Raw genomic sequence first — 12,333 nt, 5'->3', positions numbered from 1 at the left:
TGGGACACAATTGGGAACAATGCAGATGGAGGGACAGATGTGCCCCCTGCGTTGTGAACTTTTTATCCCAGTGGCAAGCAACGAGCAGTGTGATACACACAGTCCGGTGGTGACCAGCACTCCGGTGGCATGGGGGCAGGGAGGATATACCGCTCCAAATCTGGATACCGGGGACACTGGCAAAGGCCTGAGAGGTCCAGGAAATGAGCTTCGGGCAAGCTGTAGGAGGAGGGCTGAGGGAAGAGCCTGCACAAAGCCCCGAAGAGCAGAGGAGGAGTGGAGTTGGGATCTCGAAGCCACAGGGAGGTCTTGCCATGGATTTCCACTAAGCAATGCAGGAAGCTGACTGGTAGAGAGGTTTCTCTAGGTGCCTCCTGGGGTGGCTGCCACCATCCTCCAGGTCAAGGTGATGGTGGATCTAACCATGGGGGTCCAGTAGGAAGCATAGGGTGTAGACAGATAGGGATATGACTGGAAAGGCAGGTCATATTTGCTGACGGGCCAGAAGGGGACTTGGGTTTGATGGCGGGTATTTGGCTCTGAACAGCTGTAAGATACGTTGTCAGAGTGGTGACATGGTGACAGGGGAGTGTCTGATTATAAACCTTTCATTCAGTCCTTGAGTTTAAGGGGCTTGTCAGACACCCCCAGATAGAAGGAGAGGGGAAGAAGGAAGTGGAGTTGGAAAACAAAAAACAAAAACAAAAACAGATGTGGCTGGGATCATGGGATGGATCCTTTTAGGAGCTATACTAGTTAGGGCCTCAAGAGTGGATGAGCTTTCCAGGCAGTGGTGGCGCATGCCTTTAATTCCAGCATACAGAAGAAAGAGGCAGGTGGATCTCTATGTGTCTGGGGCCAGCCTGGTCTACATCGCTAGTTCCAGGATAGGCAGGGTTCCACAGAGAAACCCTGTCTCAAAAACAAAACAAAAAAACAATACAAACGAAAACAACAACAACAAAAGAGTGGGTGAGCTCATGCATGGGAAGAGGAATGACAAAGAAAGGCCCAGACTGGATACAAGCCAAGGTAGCCAGAGGTCTCAGAGATGAGGAATGGCTGGCAACAGTGGAAGAGCCTGGAACCCAGGCAGGGCTGCTAGGCTGTACCGCTGAGAACCAGGCTAGGTGAGGACCAAGGATTCACAATTGTTGGCAATACTGAGGCCTTGCTGACCTGCATAAGGCAGTTTCCATGGAGTCAGGACAGACACACTGGAGGGACCACTAGTTCCTGGATCCATGGTCTTGGAAGCACTTTTTGGAAAGCTGGGCCACAGCCAGAAAGTGACAGCAGGGATGGGAGGGTCCGGGAACAAGTTGCAGCAGGTGAGGGTTTGTGTGATTTTCTCCTCGCTGACAAGGGGGTGATTGGTGCAGCGCTCCTTTTGCCTCCGCTCTGTTTTTGAACACGCACACACACACCTCCTAGGAGGTACCAGGCCCTCACACCCATCAGGTGTCCAGAACCCTGGAGGACCTTATCAGACTTACCTTCTAGAAGGTGAGGATGAAGGGGATGCAAGCCCAGGTGGAAACGATGGGCCCTCGTCCAAGGTCCTGTGTGGAGGAGAAATCTCTGGTAATAAGAGAACTTTGGTGATGAGTGACCCCTAGGTGAAGGCGCTCAGTGTCAGCTGAGCACGGCTCCAAGTCCCTCACTCTGGGAGGCTGGGCAGGGTTTGGGAATAGGATTTTCTTGTCGTTCTAAGAAAACACCTGAGAGAAACAAGAGAGGGTTCCTTTCAGTCCAAAGTTCTCAAGGGCATGGGTCATCATGGCAGAGAAGGCATGGGGGATTATCTGAGATCATGGCTGCGAGGAAGCAGGGGTGGGCAGGGAATGCCAGTACTCAGTGACCTTTCTCCTTCTATACTGTCTGGGTCCCTCTCCCATGGATGGCCCCACCCCATCCCAGTCAGTCCTCTGGGGAACCTAGAGATGTGCTCCTCAAGTCTCCTAGGTGATTCTATATCAGTGACATCGAGTGTGAAGACTGATCAGCACGGAGAGGAAGGAGGGAAGTTTAGGAGGGGTAGGTTAGGGTTCAGATTGTGCACTTGGGGCTGTCTGTGCGTGGTTGAGTATGGGTCTGAGGCTAAAGGGCATTGCAGATAGGTCAGTGGGAGAGACTAGGGTCGAGGCAGGGACACAGGAAAAGAGGAGACAATGCCCTGCCCATCTTACCACAATTACACTTTTTTATATAAATATAAAGTAGGAGCTTCAGACGGCACATCTTTCTAGAAAGTGGCCAAAACCTTCCTTCCCTTTCTTTTGTTGAAGCCACATGGTGTGGGGGAAGGCGCAGCGACCTAGGTTCTGGCTGGAGTCTCGGTTTGCCTCTTCCTGGCTGTGTGATCTTCAGTGACTCACTCTGCCATGCTGAGCTTTAGTTCCTCCCCCGCCCCTGACAGACCTCAGAAAATGATAGTACTGGTCCCAGCCACAGCCAGCCGCGCTTGGTGTGTGAGCTGTCGGGGGGGGGGGGGCAGTGCTGCAGAAAATGCTGGTTCCCTGTCCCAGACATGGGTTGGGGAGGTGTAGACCCAAGCTGGACCCCTTCACATCTCTCCTCATGTCTCCCCGGGGCAGCTGCACCCTGAGCTGTCCTCCTCCACTTGGCTGTCTGCAGGTGTCTGCTTGATGCATCTGCTTTTGCTCACTGGAGACTCGGGGCGGGGTACATTTATAATAATCCCAAAATACGGCTGATGAGTTTTGCTGAAACATGCTGAGTGACAGTTGGTATTTTAAATATGCAGCCTAGACACCTGTCCTCCTTCCTTTCCGGCCATTATGGGGTTTCTCGGGCAGGCAGGAAAGGCAGGGTGTGGGGAGTTCAGACACAGCCTTAATTCCTGGTGTGATGGCTCTAGAATTCCAGAAACTTCTGCCGAGTTTGCTGAATGATTTTTTTTTTAAATTTACTATGTGTTTGAGTGTTTTGCCTACATATATATGTGCACTGTGTTCATACCTGGTATTTGCAGGGGTCAAAAAAGGGTGTTAGGTGCCTTGGCACTGGAGTTTTTGATGGTTTGAGCCACCATATGGGTTCTAGGGACCAAATCCCTCTCCTCTGTAAGAGCAGCAAGTGTCCTTAACTACTGAGCCATCTCTCCAACCCTTTGCTGGAGTGTTTTTTGAGTCAGGTCAAGGTGGTACACACAGGAAGCATCCATGTGTTGTGTCACACAGTGAGGTGACAAACAGCTGAGCTTTGAGATCAGTCCTACCATGGACTGGCATCCATGGCCCTGCTAGCTGGAATTTGGGACATCTTACTCTCAAAACTTCATCCTTGGCTCCCCCCTCCTCATGAATACATGATCTTCCTCACAGCTCAGTGGTGGGAACCAAATTCAGCATGGCCTCATGGAATCTTCCCGCCCCCGCCTTGTGGCCTCTTTTCCAACCCATCTGCACCCTAGTTGTGTAGTTCCAAGTCAAGGATTCTTTAATCCCCCAAATCCAAAATGCTTCAAAGCCTGAAACTTGGTGAGTGTTTAAAGCTATAGGAAGAATACCCCACACGGTAAGACTTGGTTTCACCTGCAGCATTCTGAAGGGTGTTTCCTGGTTGAGTGTGTGCAGAAGGCGAATATGAACCAGATGAACTTTATGTTCAGGTGTGGACATGTGTATTGCAAACATCGCAAAGTTCCCATTGCTTCTGGTCCCTGTGTTCCAGGAGGGAGTGCTCAACCTGAGCCCACAGCTCTCCTTCCTTCCTTTTCCTCCATGCTTTGGCTCAGGCTGCCTGTCCCAGTCTGTGGTCCTGATGCTGGGAGGTTTGCTGAGACCTGGTGACTGCTTCTTTTCAGGTGTCTGACACACGTATGGGGCAGGTGAGGGATGGGGGGTAGCCACCGAGGCCAGACAGCGAGCCCAACCCTTTGATGTTGCCCTCTCCCTCCCAGGTGGTCCCCATCTGAAATGTCAGTGCTTTAGACTGTTGGTCAGTGTTTCCCAATACTTCCGCTTGTGCGTGATGATTTCCAACTTTGTAAGTTATACTCAGTGCTTGACTATGTGGCTCCTGCCTTCCGCAGCTGTTGACTGAGCAAATCAGGCACAGAGGAGCCCCAGGATGCAGGACTAGCTGAGACCAGCTGCCTTTGGCCTTGGCTCTGCACTGCAGTAGGAGACTGATCATTGAGGAGGAAAACGTACCCTATTCCTAGTATGGCTTCAGGTCGGGATAGTTTCTTATGCTCTGCGTGGGGATGGTGATGACATGTAGCTGTCACCTGTCCCTTTCCCCAGTCAAGCCACTGTCTGTTCCATTGCTATAGCCTTGCACATGGTGTCTGAACTCATCTTGTTCGCTGAGATTCTCCGACAGCCCTGTCCACGCCATTACACTCTGTCAGTTCGAGTCACAGCATTTCTCAGGTCAGAAGCTGAACTTAGACCACATGAGGCCTTGCATGAGGTCACACAACGGACTAGCACATAGCCAGCCCGGGAAGCAGAGGGTTTGACTCCAGATATCGGGACAAAATGTCGGAAAGCCAGAGAGTCCAGATGAGCTTATGTCATTTCAAACAGTTGATAGACAACTGGATACATTACATGAAGGAGCTCAGATGGGCTCTGGGACTACCAGCCCCAAGAGACAGACTTCCCCTACTGGACCTATGTACTTTGTGTTCAGGAGCAAGGATCCCAGAACGTCAGCTTCAGGTTACATAGCAGAGTCGAGACATGAAGGTGAGCTGCCCCAGGGGGCTACATTTTTTTTCAATGGGGAAAAACAGACTTAATTATATCTCTAAGAGGTGCAGACACGCTGAGGAGGAATACCAGCAGCGCCTGGGACCTGGAGCAGAAATGCCTAAGATGAGGATTTGGATGGTTAAAGCTGTTGAACTCAGTGCCACACCCCCTTCCGTGTGTGTGTGTGTGTGTGTGTGTGTGCGCGCGCGTGTGTGTGTGTGTGCGCGCGCACACACGCCCGTGCGTGTGCACATGTTCATGTGTGTGAGGATACACATGTGATACAGGTGCATGCATGCATGATGTACAAGCATGTGCATGTGGAGGTCAGAGGACAGTCTTTCATCTTGGTCTTTAGGCACCTTGTATCTTTTGTTTGAGAGAGAAACTTTGGCCTGGTTCTCTGTGCAATAAGCTAGACTGACTGGCCATCGAGCTCCAGGGATCCACCTGTCTGCCCCCCCCCATCTTGCCTTTACTAGGTTACAGATGTATGTTGCCACGCCTGGCTGTTTACATGGGTGCTGGGGATCCTAAACCAGGTCCTCCTGATTGCAAGACAAGCACTTTATGAAGTGAACGACCTACCCAGCACCTCTTTGATTTTTTTTTCCAGAACTTTTGAAAAGGAGGTGAATACCCCACCAAATGGGACGGACATGTCAGGCTAGATGGAAGTGGGCCACTTGCTGCTACTCTGGTCAGTCAGATAAATACGCCCTTTGCCAAAGCTTTCCATAGCTCCCAGATGCTTGCAGGGCAAATATTTGTGTTTAGGTTTTTCATTTAAAACATTTTGTACAATATATTTTGATCATCTATTTTCCTGTTCCCCAACTCTTCCCAGATTCTCTCCCCGCAACTCCCTACCTACCCAGCTTCATGTTCTTTCAAAAAAGAAATCAAACTATAACAACAACAACAAAAAGCACACGCACAACAAACATCGAGTCTGTTTTGTGTTGTCCAACTACTCCTGAGCATGAGGCCTGCCCTGGAATGTAGTTGATTTTCTGTTGGAGAAAACTGATTTTCCCTTTCCCAGCAGGTATCCATTGCAAATAGGTTCTTGAGTAGGGTTGGGACTTCACAGCCACTCCCCCTCTCAGTGCTGGGACTTTTTCTGGTTTGCCTCTGTACAGGTCTTATGTGCACTGTCACAGTCTCTGTGAATTCGTGTGTGCATCGGGCTGTTGTGTCTGCAGGACGCCGTTTCCTTGGAGTCATCCACCGCCTCTGACTCACAATCTTTCTGCCTCCTCTTTTGCATAGATCCCTGAGTCTTGAGGGGAGGGAGTTGATAAAGACATTCCATTTAGAGCTAGCGGCTCCAAGGTCTCTCACTGTGCATTGCAGGGAAGTATTTCACTGGGAGAGCCTAGCTCCTTCTTAGTGTGCTAATACTATGGATACAAATGCTATGGGCAAATACAGAATAGAATCATGAGAAACAAGAAGCACAAGAAGAAGGTGGTGATAATGAACCTCAAGGGATGGTGATAGGAAAGGAACTGAACCCAGCAGAATAAGAGGAAGAAACTCTAGGCTCCCTCCAGAATTTAGAAGTCAGTTTCTGACTCCCAGGATGGGCCTCATGACTCTCAGTTTGTGACATATCCCACAATAACCCTTGGGCCCCACAAAAGGAGGGACTATTTTCTCTCAAAAAGTATTTACAGGAATTTTAGGCAGAGCATACAGAATGCAATGCTAGCTGGGTGGTGGTGGTACACACCTTTAATCTCAGCACAATCCCTTGGGAGGCAGAAGGGAGGGGATCTCTGAGTTCAAGGCCAGCCTGGTCTAGAGTGAGTTCCAGGACAGCCAGGGTTGCACAGAGAAACCCTGTCTCCAAAACAAACAAACAAATGAAGTTCTACCCATGAGGTCATACAGTGATGCACTCTTAGACAGTGTAGCCTCGAGAACTGATTTCCTTTCCTTTCCTCCCACTCTCCTTCATCTCCCTCAGTGATTATGGATGAACTCCTGCCAGGTACCTGCCCAAGCCCTGGGGATGGTAGAGTAGGCATGAACACTGTGCAATCACTGTCCTGAATGGGAGGCTAGCTGGAACGTCCCCTGAACTTGGCAGGTGGAGCATGACTGTTGAGAACACGGGTCCTTCCAGCTCTCTGGGCCCTTGTCACAACCCAATTTAAATATCAGCACCTCTGTAGAAACTTCTTCAAGTCTCCCTGCATAGATTGACCGCTATTGGGTAGATGGGTAGATGGAAGGATTACTGGAAGAGCGAATGAGATAGATGGGTTAGATCAATGGATGAGTGGGTCAGTGGGATAGATGGATGGATGATGGGTGGATGGATGATGGATGGATAGGAGTCTGGTGGATGCGTAGATGAATGGGTGAATGAGTGGATGAATAGATGATGGATGGATAGATGGATGCATGCACGCATGCATGCATGGATAGATGGATGGATGATGAATGGATGGATGATGGATGATGGATGGATGGATGGATGGATGGATGGATGGATGGATGGGCGGATGGTGGGTGGATGGTTGATGGATGGATAGGTAGGTCACTGGATGGATCACCTGACTACTGGATAATTAGATGTATAGATGGATGATGGGTGAGTGAGAAAATGGCAGGTGATAGGAAACTATGACTAAAAAATTGGCACAAGAACCAGCCGTTTATTTGGCATGTGTTGGGTGCCAGGCACTGGCAACCAACTGGGTTATTTATGTCATCTCTCATGAAGCACTCTGTGGCCTGGTTTCAGTCAGAGTGAGAGCAAGAGGGCAAAGGTCATACCTGAACTGGTGAGATGAAGGGAACCTGTTCTCTGAAAACAGTGGCGCAGGAATGTGTGGCTGGGTGGAAAGGGAGGTAGCTGGGCCCTCTGAGGGGTCTAGTGGGAAAGATAGCTCTTGTCTGAGTGAGACTGTGGCTAGTTGGAGGTGCCACAGACTTCAGGTCAAAGGGGCAGAAAACAGAAGATTCTGGACCAGCAGGAAGGGACACATTCCTTGTGCCTGCACCCACACAAGCTCTTTCTTAACCCAGGCAGCATCTCTGGCTGCCCTTAGTCATCTTTCTTGTTACATGCAAAGATCCTGAGCCACTGCAGGCTCTGAAAGTGACTCATATCAGTGATGAGACCTGGCACTGGGATGGCCTCTAATCTGCCTTTCCCTGAGGCAGAATGTGCTTTGGTGAGTGAGTGAGTGAGTGAGTGAGTGAGTGAGTGAGTGAGTGTGTGTGTGTGTGTGTGTGTGTGTGTGTGGTGCTGGTGACTAACCTTCACACTTGCTGGGAAGTACTCTAAAACTGAGCTACATTTTCTGCAAACTTTATTCTGAGACAGGATCTTCCTAAATTCCCAAGCTGGCCTTGAACTCACACTGAAGCTCAAGGAGGCCTTGAACATTGGAGCCTCCTGCTTTCCCTTCCCAAGTAACTGAGATTGCAGGCCCATGCCCCCAGTTCGGTTGGTTTCTGACTTTGAAGATTGCTGGTTTTATCTCTGTCCACAGAAAATAAAACTGAGGCTCAGAGCAGTTAAGCAGCTCCTCTCATCCAGATTGGCCACACTCAATCCCTGTGCCCCCATATGTGAGTCCTCTCTTACCTTCTCTGGCCCAGACCCGCCCTCCACAACCACCGTTGCATTCTCTACATTCTTTTTAAAAATCGTATGTTATTTAGTGCATGTGTGTGCCCACACTCATGTGGATGCCCAGAATCAGCTCTCAGGAGTCCGTTCACCCCTTTTACCAGGGGTTCCAGGTATCAAACTCAGGTCATCAAGCTTGCATGGCAAGCACTCTACCCACCTTGCCATCTGACCCACCCTCTCCACATTCTTATGTTGTCTGATGTCAGGCACCAGTCACGTGCCCAGACGTGACTATGTGTCTGAACTGTGGACTCCATGAAGAGTCCCATGAGTATCCAGGAATGCTCACTCAAATAAGATAGATTGACATGTATGTAACATGTAGATTAACCACATGGCCAACATGTAAATATTATTGCCAACATGTAACTATACCATGATCCTTATCATTAAAGATTTTATTTAAGTTGGGCATGGTGGTAAATGCCTATAATCCCCAAAAATGGGGTCCAGAGGATCAAGAGTTTTGGGTTATCTTCTACTGCATAGTTTGTTTGAGGCCATTCTGGTGTAAACTCCACTCCCACAAAAAGATAAGATTTTATGGTGTTCATGTTATATGGTAAAATCTCATATATCATTATAGGCAACAAACAATGTATCTGTATCTAAATTATATTTTAACAAGATATATAAATTACATAAAATATCAGTATTATGTAAGATATATACTTTTTAATTAAAAAAAACTGTGTATATGCATAAGTCTGTATGTAGGTATGTGTACAGAAGTTCAGAAGAAGCTTTGGTTCCTCTGAAGCTGGAGTTGTAGGCTGTCATGAGCCACCCAGAGTGGGTGCTGGGAATTGAACTTGGGTCCTCTGTAAGGTCAGTACGCACTCTTAACCATTGAGCCATCTCTTTAGTCCCTATAAAAATGTATTTAAATACTGCTTAATAGTGACAAAGCAGGGTCTGATCTGAGCTTGTGGATATTTACGTCCTGTAATGGGTCACCGGCTCACAGGCCTATCAGGTTACTCTTTGAGCAAGGCTCATCTGCTTGTCACACTATTCTTTGAGCAGCAGCTTCTTAGCCATGGGCAGAGTGATAAGGATACTCCGTGCTCTCCGATGGCTAAAGTCACAGTGGCTGGGAGACATCCCGTTGGCCTGGGACCTAGGGAAAGGAACAGTATCATGCATGGATTCATGCTGCCAATATTGTAGTCTCTGCACTGTGATCCCATCCAGCTGGCAGGCAGACCCAGCCCAGGGAGTGGGGACAGGAGTGCTCTGGCAATTGGTGCCCATTGGCAGGCAAAGGATAACCGTCAGCTTTTGAAAGGAGCCATATTTGTGTATAGGCCTTCAGAGGAGGAAGAGTGCAATGCTATGGCCATGGTGGGGATGAGAACAGGGTGCTGACTGCCTGGAGGTCTGTGCTGCCCTCTTGCCAAGCTAAAGCCAGGTTTGTTTAGGGAGAAGTCTATAATTCCACCCTGGCCACTGCAACAGAAGCCCAGAATGCCAAAGGGAGGGTGCTGTGTCCAGTGTCTCCTTCTGGGCATGAACTTGAGGGTCCCGATCAGGAACTAGCCATAGTGACAGAAGCCATCATGACCCTCAGTTCTCCCCAGGCCTCTGCTGCCCACCGGACACGGATGGCTTGAGGCAGGTTGCCTCTTGCCCAGTGCTCAAGCCCACAGCAGTCTCATTTACAGAGACCGGCCTGAAATTAGCTGGTGGCCATTTCTCCATACAGGATTGTGATGCTACACACTTTATGTTCACTTTGGAACTTTTAAATTGTGTGTGTGTGCGTGCGTGTGTGTCAATCAGTCTGGAGGGAGAACCAGTGTTGGCAGATGATATGCTGCGGTATCTGGACTATGTGCGGCATGAAGTCCAAGGACCTGTCGTGTAGGAACTTGGAATTGCTCTTCCGGGAGTAGCGGATTGAGGACCCTCCCCACTTTAATCTTCAGGTGTCCAGGGGTGAATTACTACTTTTCTTTTCTTCCGAGTGGTCCCTCTTAAGATCTCACAGTAAGGAGAGAAGGGTATATTGGGCCTCGACTCCATGCCAACCTTTTCTAGGGCCTTTGAAACCCTGTCAGACAAATGGCGGTAGAGCAGGAAAACCAGGCTCCACTAGGACAAGAGAGCAGGTCCTGCCCCAGACCTGCTGATCCTCAAAGCCCAGACTCACTGCTTCCTTCCTGTTCCAAGCTGTGTGTGACAGAAAGGAGGTAGTGAGTTCACTGTCACCTGTCCCCCGTGATGGGAAACAACCCAGAGTGACCAGGTGGAAGGGGATGGTTACCCTGGCGATTTAAGCATCTGCCTTGGCTACCCCTCTAGTCTGGAAATTCCTTAGGGAACCCCCTTCCCAGATACTCATGTTGCTCTGTGCCTGCTGACATCCAACACCATGCCTTCTGCTCTCTCTCCAGGTGTCGTGCGCCAAGTGCGGCCCATCGTGGGCCCGTTTTATGCCGTCCTGAGGCTGGAGATGAACTACGTGGTAGGGGGCGTGGTCTCCCACCGGAATGTCGTCAATGTGCACATCTTTGTCTCTGAGTACTGGTTCTGAAGGACTGGTTTGCAGCACAGCCAGGGGTGCACCCCTCCCCCTGGCCGGGTCCTTGCTGCCAGGGACTCCCAGGTGCCTGTCTATACCCCTCGGGCACCCTTTAATGTTTCATGTGGGTTTGTAGGACCACATGCATTGAGCTGAGCCACATCAGTAAGTCCAGCTGATGTATTGTGGTGTTTAAGCATCAAGTCCAGTTGCTCGGCTGTGTGGTTGAATCCTTGCTTTTTAAATGCAAAGGCTGAATCTTGTTCCCTTTCCCTGCCTGTGGGCTAGGCCTTGCGAAGGACCAAGGAGAATCTGAAAGCATCAGTCCATCTGAAAGTTAAAAGGTGGCCAGTACTCTCCGAGACTGCATGAGGATTGACATTTTGGTACTTTTTTTAAAAAGAAAAAGAATCAGGCTCTGTGTGTTTCAAGTTGATGGCTGCTATAGAGTGGCTCATAAAATAAATATACAATAAATTCTTCCCAGGAGCAGTTGACAGCATGCCTCGGGGCACTTAGGAGTTTTGTTCAGAGAAGGAGGATTCTTTGGTAAAGATGTGAGCTGCAAAGTTTGTGTGTGGCCTGGTGTGTCCTTCGGGGTGGCTGATGTGTCCCCGCATGTTTGTGGGGGTGGCTGGTGTGGCTTGGTGCATCCATGGGGGGTGCTGGTGTGTTCCAGTGTGTCTGTGGGATGGTTGGTATGGCCCTATATATCCGTGGGCATGGCTAGTGTGTACCAGTGTATCCACAGGGCTGGCTGGTGTGTTCCAGTATATCATAGGGGTGGCCAATGTATCCCAATGTATCTATGGGGGTGGCTGGTGTGTCCCATTGTGTCTATGGGGATGGCTGCATTTTGTACCCTGCAGCCACCATTCCTCACAGGGGGAAAATAAGCTTTTGGATCTTCCTGACAGCCTGATACAGACTCCCCAGATGGGGCTTCTGCTAGCTCAGGGGTCTTCCAAGAGCTAGAGGACTGCAAATCTCCCCCAAGGCCATTTCAAAGCCTCTCCTGCTGCCAGAGTTCCACGTGAGACCAGATCCAGGCCAGATGAATGTACCGGTGAATAAACACCGCTCAGCATCAGTGACGGGCTGGGAAGGGCTTTGGCACCAGGCTCCTCCTTTGTACTTCCTGATCTTGTCTCACATTCAGTGCTTCTTGTCCTGGGCCCTGACCCTCACTTGAGACCTTGGCCAACCTCCGCGTTTGTCTTCCTTGGAGGTGTCAGTGCAAAAGGTCTGGGCAACTGCACTTGGTATTGCAGCTCCCAGGAACATGGACCCAGCCTCTGGGAACCCTCAGTGTTCCTGGGGTCATTTGCTGGGGTCACTGTTCTGTCCAAACCATGCCTGACCACCCTGACCCTAGTGGGACTAGACAGTCCAGGGAGCATCATGTCAGGGGCGGGATGCACAAAGGACATTTG

At 49.8% G+C, this 12,333-nt stretch overlaps 1 protein-coding gene across 1 annotated transcript in view; it reads left to right on the top strand.

Annotated features, from left to right (window-relative positions):
- Fbln1 (fibulin 1) overlaps positions 1 to 11,426 on the top strand; it is a 73,031-nt gene extending 61,605 nt beyond the window's left edge. Inside the window, exon 17 of the mRNA XM_005354400.3 lies at positions 10,773 to 11,426. Within this exon, the coding sequence (XP_005354457.1) occupies positions 10,773 to 10,912 (140 nt within the window). The 3' untranslated portion in view covers positions 10,913 to 11,426. The remainder of the gene's footprint in view (positions 1 to 10,772) is intronic.
- The last annotated feature ends 907 nt before the right edge of the window (positions 11,427 to 12,333 follow it).

The sequence above is a fragment of the Microtus ochrogaster genome, chromosome 15 (genome assembly GCF_000317375.1).
Source record: "Microtus ochrogaster isolate Prairie Vole_2 chromosome 15, MicOch1.0, whole genome shotgun sequence".
Lineage (NCBI taxonomy): Eukaryota > Metazoa > Chordata > Mammalia > Rodentia > Cricetidae > Microtus > Microtus ochrogaster.
This window is presented reverse-complemented; position numbering and strand designations above follow the sequence as displayed.